A 27,550-nucleotide genomic window follows, 5' to 3' on the forward strand; every position below is an offset into this window, starting at 1 on the left:
TTGGCTTGCTTAATAAAGTACAGGATCTGTTGCCTGATGCCTTTAATAGATAAAGTACCACCTTTTTCTCTCTTAAAGAGAGGACCCGATGAGGATGAGGATGTCCTGGACAGAAAGGCTCGTAAGGTTGATACTGGGCAAAGAGAAATATCTTGTGGAAGGGGTACAACCTTCCACGGTTCCCACCTCATCAAAGGATCTTCATTCTTTGCTATAAAACTACGTTCCGGAGAAAGTAGAACTTCCCCTGTGGGAAGAAATTCAACATGATCCGGATCTCTGGATAATGCCGACAGTTCTGAAATTCTAGCTCCTGAAGCCAAGCTTAATAAAAATATGAGTTTTTCTTAAGAGCATTATAAATGAACATGTGTTATTATCTGTTTCTGAAGCCAGCTTTAGAACATCATTTAAGAACCATGATACTGACGTAGGCCTCACTGAAGGTCTAAGTCTAGCACAAGCCTTGGGAATAGACGAGAAGTAAGAGTCTGTCAAGTCTATGCTGAAACCAAATTGAAAAATCTTTTTCAAGGCTGACTTGTTTGTCGTAATAGTGCTAGCTGCTAAGCCTTTTTCAAATAAAGATCTGAAAAAGGATATAGCTGAATTGATTGTCATGATTCTAATATCTGATTCTCTCAGGAAGGTTTGCTAACTTTTTGACTGCAGCATCATACTGTCTCAAAGTTGAATCTCTTTTATCAGATTCCAAGAAGAGAATATTTTGAGGATCAATATTCGCATCTCTTTTAGCCGCAAACTTCATGAAATCCATAAAGTTAGGGTTTTGAGAATTCCTGAGGAAGCGAACACAGTCTTCGTTTGCACTGACTGGGAGAGCCTGGGATTGGGAATTCGAAGAGGACGAAGACCCAGTTCCAGAATGAGAGGGTACCAATTGCTCTTCGGCCAGTCTGGGGCTACTAGAGCCCACTTGACCCTTGAACGTCCTGAGTTTGTTCAGCACCTTCAGGAGAAGATTCACTGGAGGGAAGACATAAATCTTCTCAGTTGTTCCAGTCTATGGACAGGGCGTCCGTGGCATAGGCCAGAGGGTCCAGGTTGGCCCCAACCTGGACCCTCTGGCCTATGCCACGGACGCCCCTGTCCATAGACTGGAACAACTGGGAGAAGATTTATGTCTTCCCTCCAGTGAATCTTCTCCTGAAGGTGCTGAACTAACATGGGAGTTTGTGGTTCGCTTGGGATGCGAATAGATCCACTTGTAGACCTGGAACCCTCTGAAGTATCCACTGGAACGAACTGTTGTCCAGTGACCATTCCGACTCCAGAGGAACTGATCGGGATAGAGCATCTGCTATGACGTTTCTCACTCCAGCTATATGGGTGGAGGAGAGGTGCCAACTGAACTTGTCCGCCAGGGAGAAGATGGCTACCATGACATGATTCAGATGACGTGACTTGGAGCCTCCTCTGTTTACACAATGGACTACCACTGCGCTGTCTAAGACTAGCTTTATGTGGGAGTTCTTTGGCGGACGTAACCTTTTTAGAGTCAAGAACACTGCCATTGCTTCTAGTACGTTTATGTGAAGCTGACGGAACTGGGGTGACCAGGTTCCTTGAACCTTCTTGAACTGAGAATATCCTCCCCAACCGCTTAATGAAGCATCCTGTGGATGGTAATCCCCGGAGGAGGAAACTGAAGGGGTACTGATATTGACAAGTTCTTGACTTTCGACCAAGGGCGTAGACGATTCCGTAGAATTGAGGGACTGATGATAATTTGTCCCTGGACCTGACATTTGCTCGTGAGCGCCAGATTCTGGTTAGGTCTTTCAGTTTGGCTTTCATCAAGATGTTTGTCACTGATGCAAACTGGAGTGAACCCAGAATCCTTTCCTGGTTCTCCTTGAAGCAAGTTTGTGTCCTAGAAATTGCTTTACTGACTTCGCTATTTCTTTTCTCTTGGCTGATGGAATCGACAGAGTATGGGAGGATAGATTCCATTGAATGCCCAGCCACTGAAAGTTTGACTCCGGAGTGAGTCTCGATTTGGTCCTGTTTATCTTGAACCCTAGATATTCAGGAACTGGATTACTTTCAGTGTTGCTTTGCGACATTCCTCGACTGTTGGAGCCCAAATTAGCCAATCGTCGAGATACGCTACTACCATGATCCCTTGCGATCTTAGTTGTTGGACGACTACTTCCGCCAACTTCGTGAACACCCTGGGTGCTACGTTGAGACCGATAGGGAACTACCTTGAAGGAGAATGCCTGATCTCCTATCTTGAAGCCCAGATACGGGCGAAAAGTGTCTTGCAATAGGGATATGATAGTATGCGTCTGTAAGATCGATAGAGGTGGTGACGGCCCCACGGGGAAGTAAGGTCCGCACCTGCGAGATGGTGAGCATCTTGAACTTGTCGTCAAGCGAATGGCCAAGTTTAAACGGGACAAAGTCTAAGATTACCCTTCTTTTTTGTGAGCTTTGGAACGCTGAACAGCGGCCCTTGAAACTTTAATCTGTGACTCTCGCTATTGCTCCTTTCTGAAGGAGGTCCTCCGCATACTCCGTCAATTCTTTGGATGGAAGTTTGAAGGAAAGGTCGGTGGGTAGGGGCGGATTCGCCACCCAACTCCAACCCAGGCCTTTCGACACAATGCTTTTGTGCCCATTTGCTGAATCCCCACCGGTGGCGGAAGGAAGAGAAAACAGCCTCCCTCCTACCTGGAAGTTCTCATTGGTGTTGGTAGCCTCCGCGGCCTCCCCGGAAGTGTTTTCCTCTATTAAGGGACCTTCTGATCCTCTCTGACGAAAGGATCGCTTACCTCTGCCTCCCCTACCCGAGCGGTCATACTGCTGAAAGGCCTGGCCTTCGAACACTTGATTGAAGGCTGGGGAGACAGCGTAAGAGGTGGAAGGTTGAGGCTGGGGGGAAATCACATAAATAGGCTGTGATTGGGCCTTGGAGGTAGAGGGTTGGGCCGCCTGCACCAACAGAACAGCCGAAACAGGCTGGGCAAAGCGTTGCTGTTTCTTTTGGTAAGGCTGGAAACGTCTGGGTTTCTTCTGAGCCTTACCCCTCACTGCTTGATCTTGGCGTCTCTTTGCAGTGAGACCCCAACGATCCTTAAGGCTTTGGTTAAGCCTTGTAGCCTCCGCCTGGACCTCCTTTACCATTGCATCTGGGAAGAGGTCTGCTCCCCAGATGTTTGATGAAAGCAACTTATTCGGTTCATGCCGAATAGTTGCTTCCTGGAGGACATGCTTCCGACAATTCGTTCTGGCTGTGGCGAACTCGAACATGTCAGACTGTACCGTTTGAGTCAGTGACTTGGTGATCAGCTTGAATAGTGGCTCGGAACCATAAGAAATGGTAGCCACTTCTGTCATGGCCATGGTGTTAATAGACCTGGCCAGCCTAGACTTGGCATCAAACTCTGCCTGAATGAGGCTGTCTGGAAGTCTAGGCAGCTTTTCACCAAACTGCTCCATAGCACAGTCTGGTTTGAGTTTGCCCGCCGAAAAAGTGTTGGGCAGGTCTTCCCACAAATCTCCGGTTGAGGGAAGTAAAGGAGATGTAGGGTCCGCTTCCTTTAGCTGCGGTAACGACTCCCCCTTTTTGGGCCGCTGGGATAGTGACCGTAGCAATCTTGGTAAGGAAAGGAAGCGGAGTTCCCTCTTCCATTGTGAAGATGGTGAATGGACTCTTAAAGGGTTGTATCTTCGTATTCGAACAATCCATGTCCTCTAAGCACCTGAGCCATTCTCTTTGAGCCTGGTCACGTGAATAGAGGACTGTCTCTTTAGGGACCTTGTCATCTCGCGTCATGGCAGCGGCAGTGAGCCTGGCGTAGCCGATGAACGGCGGTTGGAGATCCTCCGGGTAGAACTCGAAGTCCTCAATCCTTCGAGTTCCACACTCCGGGATAGAAATAAGCCCGTCCTGGAAGGGGGCGTATGACGCCACCCTCCAGGGGTTGTTCATAGAGAACGGAGGCAGAGAGTCATGTGGTGGCAGCTGAGCTATACCTGTGCCGAAAGGTGGGGGAGTAGCTAGCGGAGCCTGGCTTAGTCCGGCGATAATGTTATCCTGGGAGTTAATCCTATCGGACAACCGGGAGAACATCTGTTCCATACTGTTCTTGAGAGAACCAACCAAATCCCCCATGTGTTGCAACAGGCCAGCATTGGGATCCAAAGCCAGGAGCCTGCATGCGGAGGTGGTCGGGTAGCTCTGAACAGGAACCAGGAAAGGGGAAGGGGAGAAACGGCTGACTCCACTGGAGTATGTGTATCTCTCCTTGGAAGATCTACTCCTTGAGGATTTGGAGCCGGACCCAGAAGCTCTAGACCTCTCTGCTCCGGGGTTTGTAGCCGGAGACTTGCGAGATGTTGACGCCGACGACGTCTTTTTAGACGACGACGACGTCTTACTCAGGGTTTTAACTACCGTCTGTCCTTTGACCTTAGGTCTAACGGAGGCATCAGGAGAAGTATAAAGGAGCTCAGCTCCTGTAAAGCCTTGGAAGGAAGCTGGAGAGTTTGCAGGAGTAGAAGATCCAGTGGCGCCCAAGGGAAGCCCTTGGGCGTCCAACGTACTCACCTCGACCAACAGGTCGTCAACACCTACCATCGGTTCAATATTTAAGTCCAGTGTCGCGACTTCCGACGAGATGTCCTGGCCTGGTTCAGTCAACGAAGCGGCGAGCTGCTGCTGAATTGCCGCTATAGTCGGGGCTGCCTCTGCTGGGTCGACGTAACCCGTTGACTTGCCGCCGGGGAAGATCAGGACCGCCAACCTCTTCTCAAGGATGTAGGGCTGTCCCTTGGCGGCGTTCTTGCCAAAACCGCCGACCCAAGCCCGCAGGGTTGCCAGGGCGGTGTCTCTAACAGCGGGAGCCTGGAAGAGAGGGTATTTGTTAGTTTTTTAAGTTTAAACTTAAAACTAAAACTTAAGTAATAGGTTAAACTAAAATTATAGAGGATGCGAGATCCCATATAAAACAAGCTTAAGTTTAAAATAAGAGATTAAAATTAAACTTAAGAACTATAATCTTGTAGGGATTAGCTAACGGAGTTGGAAATACTTACCCCGTCTAAGAGCTGGCTCACCAGATCATAGCAAATCGTGCAGGTCTCGTGAAACCAGACTTGAAGGTTCCCGTGCGGAGTCGCGCATGGGGCATGGGATCTGCAGACTTCATGCCCACAGGGGTCCTGGAGCATGGCATTACATCCCGGATGCTCACAGTTGGTGGTCTGTAAGTGAAAAGATACATGAGCATCCTAAAAGATATCACTTACAGGCTAGAGGTTAAAAGAACTCCGCTGCATGCCGGAGCGCGAAAAAAATTTTGGGCATAACCCCTCCCTTATCGCCTGAATAGGCTATAACCCCGGAGAGATCCGGTGTGAGCAGGCAACGGAGGGATTGGCTTAAGGTAGCTTAAATTAAACTTAATATAGTTTAAATTAAATACTAATTCTTAAACCTATAGACATCGAACGTACCGGACTAAGTCCGGTGCGTGGCGGAGTTCGTGTCGCGATATCAGCGCGACGGAGGGTTAGTAAAGACCAACTGTATGCCGCAGTCCGCCCGTCAGGGTGAACTAGCACCTTTCCACGTGGATGCCGGAGCTCCGGTAGATTAAAGAGCACCAGTAAGCTGGGAAAGGGCGAGAGGGCAAACAGACTCGCGCTAGCAACGGAGCGACGGAGGGGGGAAAGGCCAGTCCCCCCCCCTTTTGTCATCCGAGCGTGCCGTGAAGCTAGAGAGGTCGAGTCCAGTCTGGGTCTGTCCAGCCCCCCTACTCCCTCCGCCTAGGGAGAGAGGGAGGCAGGCCCGGGTATGTGGAGCGAGCGTGGGCAGACCAACCCTCCCCCCCGGCCCTATGGAAGAGCGGGAGGAGGGAAAGGTGACTGGACAGGCGTCTTGCTGCTCCGTGATCACGTAGTGACCACGGAGCGGTAACATGTAATACAATGAAACAATACAGCCTAGGATAAAACAACCGACTAATCAGAGAGATGCTATACATAGAGAAGCAACCGAACTGAAGAGCGGAAGCATAGTGGTGGAGACCAATAAAACATAACCTAGGCTACGTGAAGCCAGACGCCGTACACTAACATAAAACATAAATAATCAAAATCACTAAACGTAAAGAAAGAAAATAAAACAGTAGGAGAAAAAATCCAGGAGTGTACGACTAACTCGAAAGAAAGTCTACCACTCAAAGCTAGCCGGGGCCGATACTAAGAGCTGTGGCTAGGGTCTGGATGGAAGATGCCTACGCAAGGTGAAAAAGACATGCATGCATGACATAAACCCAGTAGGCTGTACCCTTAACATAAAATGGATAACTAATAATAGAGCGTAATGAAATAAGGGAAGGTTCTGGGTATGGAAGACCAAGAACGAACCCGCCACGAGGCAGAACCATGCTGCCATGCTTCCGACCTAGAGCTCATATTTATACCTAAAAAACGGCAAATACTGACTCAAGGCCGGAAAAAACCAAATAGCAATAATCACTGATTACTTAACTTAGCTGCTGCGATGGCTGTACGCTCCATGACGAATAAATCCAAGAAAAAGGGCACAAAAACACAGAGCAAAAAAGGGCACGTGTATATGCTGTGCGCTAACTGAAAAGGATGGCCACCAGAGGCGCAGCAGTCGGCAGCATGGGATGGAGTAGTAGTAGTTGCTGCCCACTCTGTGGGTCGGCTCCCCTCTAGTGGGGATTTTGTAGTGGGAGATTTCTATTGGCAAGCGGTTCGTGGTAGTGGTCTCACTCGCCATAGTGTTCATACCGACACCCTCTTGGAGGGTGAGCGAGTCAGTTGTACTGACCTTTTCTTTATTTTATTTATTCTCTGGTATGTGTTAGTACATTTACATTAGAAATAATGGATTAAATGATATTTCGCGCAGCGACACGAACTGAGCCCAGAAAACAACTTATTGTTGTCTTTTATCATTTTTCAAATATTTTCATATAAATAACAATGAGTGCCAAAATTTTAACCTTCGGTCAACTTTGACTCGACCGAAATTATCGAAAAACGCAATTATAAGCTAAAACTCTTACATTCTATTAATATTCAATCATTTACTGTCATTTTGCAACAAACTGGAAGTCTCTATTTATGATGAATTTTCAATAAAAAAACTTTCCTTACGTCTGCGCGGTAACTGCCGAAAAAATCAGAAATTCATTCGTCAGATTGTCGTAATGTTTGCACTGTTTTATATGAGCCGTTACATAAAGTTTTATATATGAAAGTGTGTGCAATTTCATGTAGAATACAACTAAAAACAACCCATGCTTGTAGCTTTTATCAGTTTTGAAATATTTTTATATAAATCACGATAAGTGCAAAATTTCAACCTTCGGTCAACTTTGACTCGACTGAAATGGTCGAAAAACACAATTGTAAGCTAAAACTCTTACATTCTAGTAACATTCAATCATTTACCTTCATTTTGCAACAAATTGGAAGGGTCTAGCACAATATTTTGATTTATGGTGAATTTTTGAAAAAAGTTTTCCTTACGTCCGCGCGGTAACAATGCCGAAAAAATAATAAATTCTTTCGTCAAATTGTCGTAATGTTTGCACCGTTTCATATTAGCCGTTACATAAAGTTTTATATATGAAAATGTGCGCAATTTCATGTAGAATACAACCAAAAAACAACTCATGGTTGTAGCTTTTATCAGGTTTGAAATTTTTTCATATAAATAACGATAAATAGAAAAAATTCGTCCTTCGGTCAACTTTAACTCGACCGAAATGGTAAAAAACTGCAATTGTAAGCGACAACACTTACATTCTAGTAATATTCAATCAATTACCTTCATTTTGCAACAAACGGGAAGTCTCTAGCACAATATTTCGATTTATGGTGAATATTTGAAAACAATTTTGTTTTCCGTCCGCGCGTTACGAATTCATACATCATATTGTGATAATATTTTATCTGTTGCTTTGATCGTTTTACAATTTTTTATATACCAAAATCATTGTAATTTAGTGTACAATACAACGAAAAAAAATCAACTCATTAGCTTTAACCGTTTTGCTCATAGCACGATTTGTATACAATTATATATGAAATTTTTTTTCGCTCTTGTCATATATTCCAATATTTATATATGATAATGATATTTTTTTTTTCATTTCTGATAGTTGCATACTAAACGTTAGGCAATGACAAAAAAAGGAGCCAAAAATGAACTCTTAATCTTGAAAATTAAGCATGCTGTGATTTAAAAAAAAAAAACTTTTTCCCGCTTTGGCGCTCACTCCCGAACGCCACCGGCATATGGGAGACACTTTTGGAAATACCGGCTTGGCGTTTAAGGGTTAATAGGAGCCATAGAGAAACATGCCGGTATTTGTCATCAAGCACGTTTCTAAGTGTCCCCAAAAAGAATTCCTCCAAACGAAGACTGATCCTAGACCTATCAATTTTGAACAAGCACAGTGTTTGCCATATTTTCCGAATAACTACTATTGCCCTAGTGCATTCAGTTGTTCTGAAAGGGACTTAGATCTAAAAGATGCATACAGGCACATGTGTATTGTCGTTCTCTTCCTTCCCTTCCTAAGACTCCGGATAGGGAAAGCTATGTACAGGTTCAAAGACATGCCCTTTGGGCTAAACATTGCCTAAAGATTTGACAAAGTTAGTAATGGTAGCTCTTCAAGAAATCAGAATTACAACTATAATAGCCCACTTAGGTAACTGGTCGATCTGGGGCCCACAAGAAAAGTATGCTTGAAAACATAAGAGCAGTGGTCAACTGACTAGTCAAAAGGCTTTATGATATAGCAAAATCCCACCAAACACCCAGTTGACACTTTCAGTAGCGGGGACTATGTTGGGATAGTTTTCACGTCTCCGTCTCTCCTGATCATACTCAAAACAGAATGAGGCAAGTTCTCAAAATGTGCCTTGCACATCCCAGTTTCCAAAAAGAATGAAGAATATATAACAGGCTTTATGCAATTTGCATCAATTATAGATCCAGTACGTACTTGGATTACAACAAATGAATGAAGTTGCAAGTAACAAACAAGATGCGAGACCGATTTCACCAAAAGATTGAAAAAAGTTGGGTAGATACTTCGGCCTCAGTCCCAGAATTAATCTCTGATAATACAGGTATATATGAATGACAATACACAATATATGTGCCTTGTTGACAGGTTGGAAGGAGGAGGATGTTGGGAGGAATGTCAGGTGGCAGGGAGGTATTCAGCTACTCCAAGGAATTGTCGTAGCAATTTCCTGTAGCTGATGGCTGTCTTTTTGTCTCTCAAAAACTCAAACCTCCAGAAGAGAGACATTTAGTTGGTTGTAGACAACATGAATGCAGTGTCCTACATAAGAAGTCGGGATGATACTCACCTCCTCTCAATATGGTAATGCTAGCCATCCTTTGATGGGGCAGGAACGGAAGTGGTACTTGTCTGCAATTAACCTTACAGGGTGTCTCAATGCAATAGTAGACTCCCTATCAAGGAAAATGACAGCCTCAACAAAGTGGAAATGGACAACCACTCTTCCAGAAAATAGCCAACATGCTTCCACAAATGAACTGCACTTGTTCGCCGCATATGAGAATCAGAAACTGCCAGGCAAGCAATGGCAAGAGATGCCTTCCTACAAGAATGGAACAAATGGAGGAGGATATAATCTTTCCTCCCCTGTTCCAGATTTCGAGGGTGTTGAGCAAACTTCTAACCTACTAAGGAATAATAGCCCCAAACTGGCCAAACAGGCATTGGTTCCTATTACTTTAATAACAGGTGAAAAAATATTTTCCAAAGCTTTCTGTTGTTTTATCCCAGTTAGTAGGAGGGAAGTGGGTTTTCTTAAATATTATCTTTACTGTGAAAATTACGGTCCCAACATTGCTAAGTACCGAATGTAAAAATTATAGAATTCATATATCTGGCAATACCACTGTACGGAAGATATAGTTACATTATATCCATACCGAGAACCCAGCCAAAAATTCTAGGGAAACAGGTTTTAAGATTTCTTATCCCTTTTGAAGACAAACGCCTTGCAGTTACAGCATTCATGGAATACAAGGCAGCATTAACAGAATCATTGATTTATAATTCATGATTTGTCCGGTGTAGGAGTTATCACTTCCCTTCTGTGGTCCTTTGCACTACAAAGATCCACTCTAGAAGGGTTCCAATTACTTGGGCCATGAACATGGTGCTTAGACTTCGATCAGCCCCACAATTCAGTGGACCTGATACAAACCACGGGTCTTCCTCTTAGCGGGGGACAACCACAACTCACAAGCTACAGTATGAAATATTCTTGATTGTATTAGTATCAGGAGATCAGGAGCTAGTATTAGCAAACTGGGCTCTCGTAGACAGGGACCACATCAAGCAAAGAGGAGACAATCAATTCATATTTTCCTGTAGCCTGTCATTTCTGGCCAAGGATGGGACTCCTTAAAGAAGGAAATCTATTTGAAGTAAACTAGAATTAGCAGACATAACATTATGCCCAGTTCATTCACTTGAGGTTAACCTAGAGGTCATGGCAGACATCCCAAAATGTCCATTTTTTCCTACATTCTAGCAAACTTGCCACAAGCTTGAACAAATTCGACTACACTGTATTGGTAAGTAGCATGGATATTCTTTAACCCATAGACACTACAGCGGCGAACAACAGGTCTTCCCAGCAAGCGAGTATGCTAATTATATCTGGGGAGGGTTTGACAATACTGCAACTATACCTTGCATGCTTAGATAAGTCACCACAGAACTTCACCCTAAAAACATAAGGTCGTACTTAGTTTCTTGTTCTTTGCATCTGGAATAAAGAATGAGGCCTTGAAACTCGTGCCTCGACCCTGGATCAATAATGTTTTTTGGTTGTTATTAGAATTGAAGAGCTTTTTGTCACCTGTCAGTTTCTTTGTATAGCTCCTTGAGGACGAGACAATGTCTACACTATCAAAAAACAGGTTTTGACGTAGGAAAAACCTATTTTTGTTGGTTGCTGTTGAGTCTTCAAAACCCTCCCACTTCCCTGACAAAAAGACAAGGGTTTTGGTTAAGGCATCATCCTACATTGACCAAAAGAAAGGAATGGCATCTTGGTCAGATTTTGGTTGTATGTAAACAATATGATGGTTCATATGCACATAGCCACTTCTTTTTGCTGTTTTGACGTAGTAGGAAAACTGGGTATTAGCCTTCGCTGATGATAATAGAAAGTGCCCTCTTATCCTGAGTCTTATTTATACTCTATCTCATGTTATAATAGTTTATCGTTACGACACATACCCGGCCATAAACCCGGCCATAAGACCAGTTAAGAGAATTCTTTGACATTAGTCTGGTTGTTATGATTTCCAGTTTAATGATTTGTGTGTGTGTATATTTTGCATTTAATATTTTCGTATAGGAATGGGATGAAATTGTATAAAGGAGGTGAAAGAAATTCATGTTTTCATTGAAATGTTTTTGTTTTTTTTTCAGGCATTGCAGATGTTTCACAAGCATGGTATCTTTGAACGAGTTGTTGAGTTTGTTCAGACCGAGCAGAACTTGAGGATCATTTTCAATACTTTAGAAGGCTCGTATGCCTTGTGTCTTCTAGCAAATCTCATACATTTAGCATATGAAGAAAGAGAATCAGCATTTCCTACCTTAGCCTTTCCCAAGTTCAATGTAAGCATTGCATTTATGGATGTAGTTATAATTTTATAGAAAAGTTTGTGGAAATTTGTGCAGTAGTGGTAATAATTTTAAACAAGGAGAAACTTATTTTTTCAACAAAATAGATTTTAGCTTTTAATAAATGTAAGAAAAGAAATTTATATTTGGTCCAGTTAGTGACCCTGGGACAGTAGCCAAGAAAACTAATACTACCATTCATCAAAGTAAAAAGGGTGAAGAATCTTTATGGGTTTCATAAATGCTGTCAGCAGACACTTAGAAGTTGTTTCACAAGAAGTTATGTTTCACACTATGTATTTAAAATTTTCCTTTTCTGGTTCATATTTTTCTTGTGCTGTTTTTTAATTTTTTTTATTTGTTAAGGTTTTACCATTTTCTAACATGCTTATGTATTTTAATATTTGCCTATACATATTCCTGAATGGCTGGAGTTCCTTATCAGGACAGATATTTTGTTGAGAATTATGCCCATGTTGTTGTTGATTAATCTGGCCTTATGCCAGCATGGGTTCTTGCTTATAGAGCAGCCCGTAGATTATGTCCATAATATTGTATTCTTACACAGGACAAACCACTTTCCTATGTAAGTTTACTCTTCATTGTGGTATAGTAAATACGTATAGTAGTAGGTTATAGTAAGGGATTTTGGTTGTCTTATTTGTTATTAACTTATTATTTTTTTGTCTTTATTCTGTTCTTAGTTATGGTTTTCTCTCTTTCTCCATAAACTTTGTATGGTTCCAGGTTTCTGTCTTCCAAACCCTTTGCATTTTACACCACTTAGTGCTAATGAAATTATCTGCTCAAATACTAACCCATTACTTTACGGCAACCAGATATCAGGCATGAATAATTTCCAAACAAACCCAGAAGAGGAGATGCCCCTTCCGTTTCTGGAGTATGAATTGAGGTTCCTGAGTGTTTACAAACTGTAGAAACTGCTTCACTGTCAGTGTGAATGGTGTTTGAATCACATCTGCAGTCTCATTTACCTCTATATTATTGCTGTAGTATATCATCATTTTGAATCATTTATTCTTCCAAGTTATAATTTTTGCTTAATGCCCTCTTGCTGATTATTTGATGGTAGCAAATTACCCATAATTCACCTAATTTTGACTTTTCTATATGTATTTACTCATTTGCATGAACACTTATTGTAAGAACCTTACCTGTCAGCAAATATGTCAATGTATATATTGCAATACGCCACCTAAACACCTGAAATAGCTCTGGTCACCTGACCAGCCTGAACAACACCCCAAAAAAATTACCAACACTTAGGTAAAATTTGAACTGCCAGCACTGCCAATGCTGCTGCTGCAGGTAAACATTGTTACAGAGCGCCGCCAGACGCCGGCCGACAGTGACTACTCCCGGCAATCACTTTTTGTTCGCCCACCTGTCAAGACGTTTCTTGCAGCATGCGAACCTTTGGTCACAGCCCGACCCCCTACTACGTTGGATAAGATTGTTGATGCCCTTTGCTTGTTTTGGATTTTGCCTTGGCTTTTCTCTGCTTGTTTGATGATGATGGACTTGGACCGTAAAATAGACTCAACTGTAAAGGATCCTCCTCCAACTAAGACTCCTCCAGACCATCCCAGCGAAGGTGCAGCAACTCATTGCTCCTTTACTGCCTGCAAACGGAGGATGAGTACACTCAAATATGATTGACATTCCTTGTGTATTTCATGTAGGGAAATTCAATGCAATTTGGGTCATAGATGTGACAAGTGTAAGGACTGGTCTACGGATCAGAAGCAGGCATTAAACATAGGGAAGCTCTTGCTTCAAAGAGTAAAGGTAGGGTAGTTTCAGCGACTAAACCCAAGGTAGAAGAAGCTAGTGATTTGGAGTCTGTACTGCATAAGAAGTTAGAGGATAGGTTGACATCGAGTATGTCTGGTTTATTTACTACACTGATGTCAAAGTTGCAGGACGAGATGAAAGTTAGCAGTAGGGAACAATTTTCTAACCGCTCTCTTCCAGCTCCCCTGCCTGTTCCGGAACCAGCCCTGACTGGTGCTGGGGGTCATGGAGATCCAAAAACCAAAAAGGTAGGAACTACCATTCCCCCTGGTGAGGAGCAGGCAGTTTCCGCAGCAGAATTCCCTTATTCCCCTGAAAACGTAAGTCTGAAAATGATATCAGAAATAGGAATGATGCAGACATCTAAGAGTGTTAGGGATCAGCTAGGCAAGGCATGGTTCCAAGGGCAGTTGCTTCAGATCCTTTATTTAGTCCTGCTAAGTTAGGATCCCCATTGGATCCAGAGATCTGTTTGTTCCCGGCCAACATAGCGTCGAAGGTAAAATCTTTCCTTCCTCCTTCTGGGAGTTTCGACTCTGTTCCGTCAGCGGTTGATACTCTGAATGCCCCCTCCTCTTCAAAGGTTCCCTTTCCATTTGGAAGTATTTCAGAACCTTTGCCCCTTGAGGGTTCCTCGAGCATTGTTCAATTCAATTTAGCTGACTATAATAGTGATCTCTTAGGCCTTTCACAGGGTTATAGGTCCTTGGTTAGGCAGTGTTTTCTTTTGGGTTTCAGTAATATTCAAGACCATGTTCTTAAGAATTTCCCTGAATTCTGTAACAATATGTATCTAGATTTTCAAGGTGGTAAAGATTCAATTTATTTTCCTTCCCTTAAAAGGATGACTTCTAACCCTTCTATATCCCCAGGCTCGTAAGTTTCTCTTCCCCTGGTTTCGGGGGTTTCTGCTTCAGCCTCAGATCATTCGGCAGGCCCGCCTTGGGTGGGTCTCATGCCTTCTCCTTTGGTTTTCCCTTATGAGAATACTTTTGCTTCTAACGCAGTTGTGTCGCGTTCCGCTGGTTTTTCCTGAGGGGGTCAGTTGTTGATTTCTTCCGTCTTGAGATGGACAATTCTGCCTATTTTGCCTATCTCATAACGGTGAGAGATTGCTTATTTTTATAGCCTGTAACTAATACATCCACCTTTGCAAATTCCATTACCTTCTGTTGACTGGGTTTAGTAAATTTTTAGTCTGATCGACTGCTTGATATTTTCTCCTGCAGCATTGTTATATGCGCATCCCATAACAATCTGCTGGACTGATTGGGGTTTTAATCTGCGGCTTCTTATATGCACTTCACATTAGTGGTTGACTGCTTTTATTTTGAATAGTCCGTGAGGTCGATATTATTTCTCCTCGCCCCCGTGACAAATACTTTTGCCGTATTTTTACATATAGGCATATTTTATTTCAGTCTGGTGATTGGCCGTTACCTTTTTTCAGTCTGTTTGACTGCTTTTATAATTTGATCATCGGTGCAATGAATATATTTTATGCCCTTGCAGCGAAGATTAGTCTGTTGACTGTTGTTCCTTGGAACCACTTGTGCAGTATTCCTGCCTATTTCATGTCCTTCGTGACAATTGATTACCATTTAGGGAACCCACCCCCGATCACTGTAAATCTGTGACTTACAGCACACATTGGCATCGAGTAATTCTGCCTTTTCGCTTGCAGAGAATTTGTTTTCATTTCACCTTAGTGGAAAAATAATTGTTTTTATTCTGTCCTTTAGAGACGCCGTTCTCAGGGCTTAGTGCCTGTAATACCCTTGAGAATTTCCCATTCGTGCAGTAATAAACCCATTCCTCCAAAATGGTGCACAGCCCTGCATTAAAAGATATTAAGGCTTTTACTGAAGCAGAGAGAGCCACGGGCCTGAAGGGCCAAGAATTAGCTAGTACTTGGGTAGCTGAAGAGATGGAAAAAGCAGGGATAGAAAGGGAAAGAGAGAGAGAGAGTAGAAAGGGAGAAAGAAAGAGAACTCCAAGATAAAAGAGAAGCAGCAGAAAGAGTAGTGGGCCCGCATATTCGTGTTCTCCAGATTCACGGATTTCTCTCTGGACCATATCTACCCATTATTTGCGGGAAATTTGCCTATTTGCAGGTTTTTCCGATGATAAATAATCACTACTTACTGTATTTTGATGTTCTTTTCATGAATAAATGCATTTTTATGATACAAAAATTTTCAAATATCAATGTAAAGAGCAATCAGTTCATTAAGGAAAATACTATAGTGAATTAGTAAGATTTTATTTCATAAATTAAAAAACTATGCAAGAATGAAGGAATTCCCAGTCTTGCTGCATCTTTCTTTCTGACTCTAGGTACCAAGCTGAGGTGGCTGAGGTCCACAGCTGTCAAATATATCAAGTAATGTGACAGGTCAGGTAGGGAGAAGTGTTGTGTTGCCCCCCCCCCCCCCCCCCCCCCCCCCCCCCCCCACCCCCCCCAATCCTCTCTCTCTCTCTCTCTCTCTCTCTCTCTCTCTCTCTCTCTCCCCCCCCCTTCACTCTCTCTCTCTCTACGAGATGAGAGATTTTTATGGTACATGTATGTATATTTTTGTTAATATTTTCAAATAATAATAATAATAAAAGACAAAGAAATCGCCAGCGATTTCTTTGTCGTAAACATTTTACAATAAATATGCTAGGAATTTGTTCCCGGTTTTATTTCTTATCTCTTATGGTATTGTTTGAGCGGCAATTTCCGTTTGACAAAATGAAATACGTAAAAAATTTAGAAAGAACACTTGTAGCTTTGTAAAATTAGCATATTTTTACGACCGTCATAGGGAAAAGAGGCCCGCAAGTGGTGGGAAATATTCGCTTACAACTTCCCGTGGAAGGTACAGACATTTAAAAAAAAATTTTTATACCATGTGAATATACATATCTTCCTCTTTCCATTGGTGAGTTTTTTAAGCATTTCTTTTAAATTGGCCATCCTTAAATTTAGGCCAGTCATAGGTGTATTCATTAGCATATATTAGCCTGGACTGTGGGAGTTAAAAAGCAATGCATTCCTACAAGACTGGAACAAACAGAGTGCACGCTGTCTTTACTCCATTATCCCAGGTCTTGAAGGTGTTCAACATACTGCTAACATTTAATGGAACTACCTGCTTAGTGGCTGCATATTGGTCCAGCATTCTTTGGTTCATTCTGCTAGAACAGCAGGTGACAAAACCAGTTTCACAACCATCAGTTGTTCTATCTCTGACAGTACGAGGGAAAAATGTCTATGCATCTTACTAAGCCATGCCCTTTATGTGTGGACTTTCTAAATCTTTTCTACTATAAAAAATTAAGCATCTAACATTGCTAGTTACACCCTTGCTCTGTGGTTTGGCCTAAATCTCGCACTAAAGTCATTAGTTCCACACTCTAGTCCTATACCAAGTTCCTCGTTGGACGAGTGGTTTTCGTGCTTGCCTACCAATCTGGTGGTCCGAAGTTCGATTCTCTGCTCTGTCAACGTGGACTCAGAGGAATTTATTTTTGGTGATAGAAATTCATTTCTTGACATATTGTGGTTCGGATCCCACAGTAAGCTGTAGGTCTTGTTGCTAGGTAGCCAGTTGGTTCCTAGCCACCTAAAAATAACTAATCCTTTGGGCCAGCCTTAAGAGAGCTGTTAATCAGCTCAGTGGTCTGGTAAAACTAAGATATACTTATTTGTGCTCTACCAAGACTTGCTCCTATAAGTTCTAGTATTCTCTAGTTGATGACTAAGCTTCTTCAACTCCTGTCATCTCTGTTCAGTGGCCCCAGTACAACAGCTTATATGCTCCAAAAGCCAATCTTCATGACCCTCTTGGTGTCAAGAGCCTAGAGCAAAGTCGGTTATCTTAGGTGGGGACGATGCTTCATCACCCATGCAGCCAGCTATCATTTACTTCTGTCCCCTGTCAAGTATGTGTCTGTGAGAATGCAGTGTTACAGAAAAAACATTGGCTGGTCTTATGTCATGGCTACCTTCCCAGATTCCTCTTTTTTTTTTTTTTTTTTTTTTCCACCAGCCCCTGATCACTGGGCTGTAACAGATACTATCTTGCATCCTATCCCACCATAGTTAGGTAAGTCATCTGTGTTATATAGGGTAGTTAACACATATACTGGTTCTTTGCACTTTGTGACTCATTGTTAATATTTCAAGGAATTCTTAATAAAAGAAGTAAGGTAATTTCATATGTGGCACTACCTAGAATTATTTTTCATCTGGATAGATGGGATTGATCTCTTTGGAGCTGGGCCAAATTTTCCACTTGTCAGCTTCTTTTATTCGCATTTTTGAGATTGAAATAGCAACTATGCATTCAAAAATAAGTTTTCAATAGGGACAATCCAGTTTTTGGGAGCTGTGGTGAGTCCTCAAACTGACTCCCTTTTTCTGACAAAAAGGCATGGGTTGCAACAGTTGCTGAAGGATAAATAGTAATCCTCCAGGTAATCACTGTAGGCAGAAATAAAAAAAAACCTTCTTGCCAAGAGCCCTTTTATTATATTCCATTACTCTGCCAAGTCACTACTCTGGCCAAAACCAGATATGAGAGAATTCTTAACATCAGTTGGTTTGTTTATGGAACTCCTGTGGGGACCATAAAGGTAACTTCTTGAAGACTTACAATGGTTACCAAAAATAGGTTTTTCCTGTATCAAGGTCTGTTGTCTAATGTATCATATTTGATACCAGTTGTAGGAGACAAAGGTGTATGTTATCATTGATTATTTGTAATGAAGAGTATGTATTTCAGCTAATAGGGCCCACAAAAAGATTAAATGGGTCAGTGCCCATTAATCATAATTAATGACATGAATTCTTACTGATTAGGGAATTTCTTTTCAAGCTCTTTGAATAACTGTAGTTGTTCTGATACATGTTATCTTTTTTACTGCAAATCATTGCATTTACATTTCTAATTATGTACATTATATGATTTTGCAATAAATTGTCTAGTAATTGTTATCTATTTGTTTTCTAGTATGTTGTGACACGTCTTCTAGAAAAGTGTGGTGAATATGTAACTACAAAGCAAAGTAGTTTAACCCAGTGGCACCCAGTTTTAGGATGGTTTTCTAGACCTCTTGATCAACATCTCAATGAGTCTCTTTCTCTAGTTAAAACTCAGTTACAACTTTTGTGGTGTGGGCCACTCATAAAACTGATGTTTTCTACTCTTACCAACGTGATCAAAGAACAGGTAATATTTACAGTTTGCAATTTTTGTTCAATAATTTTGATATTTATATTGATACTTATTTTATGAATAACTACCAGTGCTGCATGCTGTTGTTTAAGATATGTTAATTTTTATGTGCATTCTTTGGTATTTAAGTATTTAAAAACTTTCACCAAAATCTTTCATTGATTTATGGAAATCAGAAGAAAAACAATCCCAGAGAATCAATGCATTTAGTAAATTCTGGCATATTTTGTCAGCATAACCTGCTTAAAGAATTTTTTTTATTTACTCACTATTCAAAGAATTTACCTACACGAATCGATATGCAGGTATTAGAGGGTGCTCAGCATTGTGAGGGCTTAGTTTTTTGGAATAAGATATATTTTTAAAAACATTCAATTATTTTATCACAAACCAGTATTATTATCACTGAAAAGTTCAACAACACGGTTGTACTATGAGTATATAAAAAGAATGTGGTCATAAACTGATTGCATCCCTCTTTGTGTATCTAACAGTGAGGTAACAAGCAAGTTTCCAACCTTAGAAAGTCTTCACAATCAAGCTATCATTAAAAAAATAAATATAATTAAAGTGTATGAGTATATCCATCTACTTCACCCATCCTCCACTAGGGAGACTTAAGGTGCAATCACTAGCTCTCAGGCAATTATTCTGAGTACTGTGAATATTTAAAAATGAAACTTACCTCTTCATTATACATATAGCTAATTCCCTCAGTAATGAAGAGGTTAGCAAAGTGAAACTCGACTATCCCTCCAAGAGCCAGCCCATGCTAAATTAAAAATAGCCAGTAGTGTTTGCCAACCTGATGTGAAAAATCCATTTTCTGTTACTTCTGCCATAGAGGATTGCTCATCAAGGTGAGCGCTTCTTTTAAGGTGCTTGATGTTTTTTGGAGAATGCCCTCATAAACTGTATACTACTACTATAGTAAGTTGGGGAAAAGTCTGATGCCATGACTTCACAGAACAACAACAGATATCTTTATAGTATAACCAGCTAAAAAGTACATAGAGAATGAAGGTACCTTATTATGTGTAACTCAAAGTTTTGCATGTCTCACCAGATTTCTAACTAAAAGAAATATAAGCAAGCTACTACTAGTCTGACTCAATATATTAGTACTTACTTTGTGGAAACTAGAGGGCTCTAAAACTCGGCTAGAATCATTTTACAATTCAATATAGTGGTACCTCGACATACGAAATTAATCCGTTCCTTTGTAACCTGAGATTTTCGTATCTTGAACCGCCTTTTACATGTAAATTGCCTAATCTGTTCCAAGCCCTACAAGAACACCCCAGTAAATTTTATAATAAAGCTAAATTGACCAATAAACTATGAAATACTACAAAAATTTGGACCATTCAATACCTAACTTAATACGTACTACTAATATGTACCTGTAAATAAAGTGTATTAGTGTACATGGTGTACAAGAAATACTGTACGTACATACGTAGGTATGTAGTAAAATGTGGAACCTTACCTTTCGAGTGAGGCTATCTCCGAAAGTGGTGACAGAGGAGGAGGAGAAACGGCAGAAAATTTGTTACATAGTACGTACACTTAACCCTTAAATGCCGAACCAGTATTTCTGAAAGTGTCTCCTGTATGCCGGCGGCGTTCGCGAGTGAGCGCCAAAGCAGAAAAAAAGTTTTTTCTAAAAATCACAGCATGCTTGATTTCCAAGATTAAGAGTTAATTTTTGGCTCCTTTTTTTGTCATCGCCTGAATTTTAGTATGCAACCATCAGAAATTAAAAAAAAATATCATTATCATATATAAATATTGGAATATATGACAGCGCGAAAAAAATTTCATATATAATTGTATACAAATCATGCTGTGAGCAAAACGGTTAAAGCTAATGAGTTAATTATTTTTCGTTGTATTCTACACTAAATTGCGATTATTTTGGTATATAACAAATTGTAAAATGATCAAAGCAACACAGAGAAAATATTATCAAAATATGATGCATGAATTCGTAACGCGCGGACGTAAAAAAAAGCGGTTTGTTCATGAAACTTACCTGTCAGATATATATATAGCTGTATTTTCCGAAGTCCGACAGAATTTTAAAAACTTACGACTCACGTAGTGGGAGTCAGGTGGTTAGTACCCATTCCCGCCGCTGGGAGGCGGGTATCAGGAACCATTCCCATTTTCTATTCATAAATTTTCTGTCGCCGGTGTTGTAAACATCTGTTTGCAGCACCTCTGTCTGGATTTTGGAAACTTATAGCTACTTGAGTATCCCTTTTGGTTCTTTTTGGTTATCTGACTTGGATCGGTGGCTAGGCACACGTTATTAGTGGATCGAATTGATTTTGGCTTAGATTTTTCTTTGGATAAGATGTCGGGGTCTAGTTCAGCTAGCGCTAGATTTTGCTCTAAGTCTTGACTGTAGAGGTAGGCTACTGAAAGCTTCAGTAGACCCACATACTGTATGTAAAGGTTGCAGGGAGCTCTCATTCTGCATCACATCCGCTGAAAAGGACTGTTTGTGTTCGGGACGCTTCACGTCCAAGTTGTTCTCCGGAACTTTACTCTTCACCTGATAGTGCGTTCGCAGCTTTTCCGCCGCAGAAGAAGCGTAGGGATTCTTCGGACGTTGATTCGCTAGAAGGTGACTCGTTCGAGCGCCACAGTCGCTCCAGTGTGTGTGAAGTGATGGATCCTGGGAGGGGGAAGGAGGCGTCCCCTCGCCACTCTCCTGCTCACAGGATCAGCCCCTCCCCAGAAAAGGAGGCTTCTCCCACCAAGAAGATTCTTCAGTCGCTGCAGCAGCAACTTCAGGATGTTATTGCTTCTAGAGAGACTCTTCCGCGTCGTCGTAGGAAGGATGACAGACTTCCTGTGAAGAAGTCGAGACGTTCTCCCTCTCCTTCTCCTTGCTCGTCTCTCTCTCCGTTTGAGTCTCCCTCTAGAGTTCGTTCTGCTCCCCAGCGACTCTCTAGAGGAGGTGAGAAATTCGTTTCTCACTCTCGGGAAGCGGTATTACCCGCTCTTACGAAACCTGACATTCGGACGGAAGTCAGGCGATCTCCGGACACTTCCAGGAGTACTCGTGTGAGCGCTCAAGCGTGTTTCAGTGGACGCCGAGCACGCTTCAGTGCAAGTCAAGCGCGCTTCAGTGGAAGCCAAGCTCGCGCCAGTGGACGCCAAGCGCGCGCCAGTGGACGCTCAGCGTGCGCCAGTGGATGCTCAGCGCGCGCCAGTGGACGCCAGGCGTGCACTAGCGGATGTTGAGCGTGCGCCAGTCGGCGCCAGACGTGTGGCATCGGACGCCAAGCGCTCACCTGCGGACGCCAGTCCCACACCACCGCAAGCTCAGGTGGAAGCGGGAACCCTACCTGTTCGCCGTGCTTTCTATATTGAGGATTCTTCAGCACAAGAGGCTTTTTCTTCGACTGCACACCGTTTTGCTCGAGATTCTTCTGTACTTCCTCCGACTTCTCCAGTATCTGAAGAGGAAGTTAGTGACGCTTTCGTCGAAGCAGACGAGGAGCAGCAGTTGGCTCCTGTCTCGACTGACTACAAGGTTTTGACGTCTTCTTCAATCGGAGTTTGGAGACAAATTTCAGCCTGAAGCTCCTAGCACTCCTCCCTCTCAATTTTCTTCATCCAAAGCGTCTAAGGTCTCGGGCTTTGTGAAGATGAAGAAGTCGCTTTCCATGAAGCAAGCTTTTCGCAAAGTCCACGATTGGATGGAGAGGAGGAAAGCTTCAGGTAAGACTTCTTTCGCTCTGCCGCCTTCAAGACTCTGCAGGAAAGCGGGTATGTGGTACGAGACGGGAGAAAACGTCGGGGTTAAACTTCCAGCCTCTGCTCAGGGTGATTTTGGGAGCATTGTGGATGCCTCCAGAAGGGCCCTCCTGTCCTCGTCGAAAGTCTCTTGGACTCATAGCGAGTTGGATTTTCATCTTAAAGGCCTCTTCAGGACTCTAGAGGTCTTTAACTTTCTCGACTGGTGTCTAGGAGTTTTGGATGCCAGGTCCAGGAGTCAGATTCCATTAGTCTGGGGGAGCTGTCCAGTGTATTGTCTTGCATGGACAAGGCCGTCAGGGATGGTTCTGAGGAGTTGACTGCTCATTTCAGCATGGGACTTCTTAAGAAAAGAGCACTCTTCTGTAACTTTACAGCCAAATCTGTCTCTCCAGCGCAAAAGGCGGATTTGCTCTTCGCTCCATTTTCAGACCATCTCTTCCCCCAGTCTATGGTAAAGGACATAGCCACGAGTCTACAAGAGAAAGCAACTCAAGATCTTCTTGCTCAGTCATCGAGGAGACCAGCAGGTACTTCGTCTTCTGGGGTCTCTTCTGCCAAGAAATCGAAGCCCTTTCGAGTTGGATCTTCCTCGAAACCAGCCCCTCGAGGAAGAGGCACTTCCAGAGGAAAAACCCCCGCTCCTTTAAAGAGTAGGAAGTGATTTGGAAGTCCTTCAGCCGCCGGTAGGAGCCAGACTTCTACTTTTCGTGAGAGCCTGGGAAGAGAGAGGTGCCGACTCTTGGTCGCTGGACATCGTGAGGAAGGCGTAAAGAATTCCGTTCCTGAAGTCGCCCCCGCTGTCTTCGACACCAAAGGATTTGTCTCCTTCGTATTGAGGAGAAAAGCAGAAAGTGCTTTACGATCTGCTAGATCAAATGATCGCGAAGCAAGCTGTGGAACAGGTCTTCGACCTGGATTCTCCAGGTTTTTACAACCGTCTGTTCCTAGTGCCGAAGCAGTCAGGGGGGTGGCGACCCGTCCTAGATGTCAGCAGCCTAAACCTCTTCGTCACCAAGCAGAGGTTCAAGATGGAGACACCTCAATCTGTACTAGCATCTTTAAGACCGGGGGATTGGATGGTCTCACTAGATCTCCAGGACGCGTATTTTCACGTCCCCATCCATCCCCAATCAAGGAAATACCTGCGGTTTGTCCTGAAGGGGAAGGTATTCCAGTTCAGGGCACTCTGCTTCGGTCTAAGCACAGCGCCGATAATTTTCACCATCCTTATGAAGAACGTTGCGAGGTGGCTCCATCTTGCAAAGATAAGGATCTCTCTCTACCTCGACGACTGGCTTATTCGAGCCTCATCGCAAGACCGGTGTCTGGAGGACCTTCACACGACCTTGTCGTTAGCGAGGTCCCTGGGACTTCTGGTAAACCTCGAAAAGTCGCATTTGACCCCTTCTCAATCCTTAGTCTATCTGGGGATTCAGATGGACTCAGTGGCTTTTCGGGCTTTTCCGTCCCAGGGGCGACAACTTCAGTGCCTAGACAAAGTGTCAGCCTTTCTGGAGAAGGAAACATGCTTGGTGAGGGAATGGATGAGTCTGCTGGGGACCATTTCCTCACTGGAGAAGTTTGTTTCTCTGGGAAGGTTGCACCTCAGACCACTTCAATTCTTCCTGTCCAACAACTGGAAACGCGATCAAGATCTGGAAGCGATCTTGTTGTTGACAGAAGAGGTGAAAGAACACCTAAGATGGTGGTCAGATCCGCGGAAGCTTGTGGAAGGGCTTTCGCTCAAGCTTCGGAACCCCGACCTAGTGTTGTTTTCCGACGCATCTTCCATGGGCTTTGGAGCAACACTAGGAGGGAGAGAAGTGTCAGGCACCTGGAGAGGGGAACAGGTGTCCTGGCACATAAATCTCAAAGAACTGTCAGCGATTCACCTTGCGCTAAGGTTCTTTCAAGAAGAAGTCTCCAACAAAGTGGTTCAGATCAACTCGGACAACACCACAGCCCTGGCATACCTCAGGAAACAGGGGGGAACCCACTCTCGTTCTCTGTTCGCCATCGCGAAGGAAATCCTGTTATGGGCGAAGTCACAAGACGTCACGATCCTGACAAGATTCGTGTGAGGAGTGGAGAACGTTCGAGCGGACCTTCTCAGTCGGCAAGGACAGCTTCTACCGACGGAATGGACCCTACATCAGGAGGTATGCCAGTCGTTGTGGAAGCTGTGGGGACGTCCTCATATGGACGTTTTCGCAACTTCCCGGACAAGGAGACTTCTGCTTTATTGCTCACCAGTTCTGGACCCGGGAGCCGTGGCAGTAGACGCCCTACTTTGGAATTGGTCGGGCCTGGACCTTTACGTCTTTCCCCCATTCAGGATCCTCGGGGAGGTAATGAGGAAATTCGCGGCATCAGAGGGAGCGAGGATGACCCTCATCGCCCCCTTCTGGCCAGCGACCGACTGGTTCACAGAGGTAATGTCCTTCCTGATAGACTTTCCGAGGACTCTGCCCCTAAGGAAATATCTACTCAGACAGCCCCACTTCGAGAGGTACCACAAAAACCTCCCCGCTCTGAGTCTGACTGCGTTCAGACTATCAAGAAGTTGGCCAGAGCGAGGGGTTTTTCAAGACCTGTGGCTAAGGCGATCGCCACTGCAAGGAGGCCCTCCTCAATCGCAGTGTACCAATCGAAGTGGGCTATCTTCAGAAGTTGGTGCAGGAAGAAGGGCATTTCCTCCACTACGACCTCTGTGAGCCAGATAGCAGATTTCCTTCTTTACCTGAGAAAAGAAGTGAAATTAGCTGTTCCCATGATAAAAGGCTACAGGAGCGTGCTTTCTGTAGTCTTCAGACACAGAGGACTCGACTTGGCAAATGACAGAGACCTTCATGATCTCATTAGATCCTTCGAGACTACGAAGGTTCTCCAACCTAAAGTACCATCGTGGAACTTGGACTTGGTACTTAAGTTCCTGATGTTGAGTCAGTTCGAACCGCTCCACTCAGCTTCGCTTAGGAATCTGACGAAGAAGACCATTTTCCTAACTGCTCTGGCGACGGCGAAGAGGGTTAGCAAAATCCAGGTCATAAGCAAGCAGGTTGGGTTCACGGATCATAGTGCGGTTTGTGCCTTAAGTCCTACTTTCTTAGCAAAGAACGAGAACCCTTCCAACCCATGGCCGAGGACGTTTGAGATCAAGGGGTTGTCGGAAATAGTGGGACATGAACCTGAGAGAGTCCTGTGCCCTGTCATGGCTCTCAAATTCTATTTGCAGAGTACTAAAGCCTGCAGAGGCTCTTCTGAGAACTTGTTGTGCTCGGTGAAAAAACCGGATCTTCCTATGTCAAAGAACGCACTGGCGTTCTTCCTAAGAAGTACGATTAAAGAAGCTCATGAAAAGTGCAGTGATAGTGATATGAAGCTTCTAAAAGTGAAAGCCCACGAGGTGAGGGCTATCGCTACCTTGGTAGCCTTTCACAAAAATATGGCACTCAAAGACATTTTGAGTGCCACATATTGGCGAAGCAATTCAGTGTTCGCTTCACACTACCTGCGGGAGGTGAAAGCAACATACGAAAATTGCTACTCGCTAGGACCATACGTTGCTGCAGACACTGTTTTGGGGGCAGGAGGTAGCACTCATCCTATCCTTTAATGGTTAGGTGAGTTTTTAATTTGTGTTTTATGGTTGTGGGGTCGACCGCCTGGGGCGGATCTCCCTTCCATTAGTTTAGTCTAAGTGGGATACCTTTGGTAGGCTAGGCCAGGTGGTTGTGTTTTACTTCGTTACCCTCATTGTATGGTCAATGGTCTAGTCACGTCATGGTCTCGCCCCTGTTGACAGATCATCTGGAGTGCACCAGCTATATAGGTCTCTACCTCGCTGGCAACTCTAGTAGCACAAGCAGACTTACGTGGCAGTAACCACGAAGCCAGCTATGCTAACAGGTAAGGAACCAAGATATCAATTATCTGCATATATGTGTTTCCTAAAATCTTCTATTCTGTCTACTGCCACCACCAAAGGTGGGATTCAGCTATAAATATATCTGACAGGTAAGTTTCATGAACAAAATGATATTGTAATGATACAATAAAGTTTGTTCATACTTACCTGGCAGATATATATATTTTAAGTACCCACCCACCTCCCCTCAGGAGACAGTGGAAATAAAAATTATGAATAGAAAATGGGAATGGTTCCCGATACCCGCCTCCCAGCGGCGGGAATGGGTACTAACCACCTGACTCCCACTACGTGTGTCGTAAGTTTTTAAAATTCTGTAGGACTTCGGAAAATACAGCTATATATATATCTGCCAGGTAAGTATGAACAAACTTTATTGTATCATTACAATATCATTTTTCAAAAATTCACCATAAATCGAAATATGTGCTAGAGACTTCCCGTTTGTTGCAAAATGAAGGTAATTGATTGAATATTACTAGACTGTAAGTGTTGTAGCTTACAATGGGAGTTTTCGACCATTTCGGTCGAGTTAAAGTTGACCGGAGGACAAATTTTTTCTATTTATCATTATTTATATGAAAATATTTCAAAATTGATGAAAGCTATAACCATGGGTTGTTTATTGTTGTATTCTAAATGAAATTGCGCACATTTTCATATATAAAACTTAATGTAACGGCTAATTAAAATGGTGAAAACATTACGACAATCGGACAAAAAAATTTATGAATTTTTCTAAACAGTTACCGCGAGGAAGTAAGGAAAAAGTTTATTTCATAAATTCACCATAAATCGGAATATTGTGCTAGAGACTTTCAATTTATTGTCAAATAAAGATAAATGATTGAATATTACTAGAATGTAATAGTTTTAGCTTACAATTGCGTTTTTTTTACCGTTTCGGTCAAGTCAAAGTTGACCAAAGGTTGAAATTTTGGCACTTGTTATTTATATGAAAATATTTCAAAACTGATGAAAGCTACAACCATGGGTTATTTTTAGTTGTATTTTAAATGAAATTGCTCACATTTTCATATATAAAATTTTATGTAACGGCCAATTTAAAATGGTGCAAACATTACGACAATCGACGGAAAAATTTCTGA

General features: G+C 42.9%; 1 protein-coding gene across 4 annotated transcripts in view; it reads left to right on the forward strand.

The window, feature by feature from the left end:
- LOC135216336 (ubiquitin-protein ligase E3B-like) overlaps nucleotides 1-27,550 on the forward strand; it is a 776,183-nt gene that overhangs the window by 500,695 nt on the left and 247,938 nt on the right. For all 4 annotated transcript variants that reach the window (XM_064251540.1, XM_064251539.1, XM_064251543.1 and 1 more), the window contains exons 7-8: nucleotides 11,505-11,696; nucleotides 18,515-18,733. In XM_064251540.1, coding sequence (XP_064107610.1) covers nucleotides 11,505-11,696; nucleotides 18,515-18,733 — 411 coding nt within the window. The remainder of the gene's footprint in view (nucleotides 1-11,504; nucleotides 11,697-18,514; nucleotides 18,734-27,550) is intronic.

This window comes from Macrobrachium nipponense, chromosome 6 (genome assembly GCF_015104395.2).
Source record: "Macrobrachium nipponense isolate FS-2020 chromosome 6, ASM1510439v2, whole genome shotgun sequence".
NCBI classification, from domain to species: Eukaryota; Metazoa; Arthropoda; class Malacostraca; order Decapoda; family Palaemonidae; genus Macrobrachium; species Macrobrachium nipponense.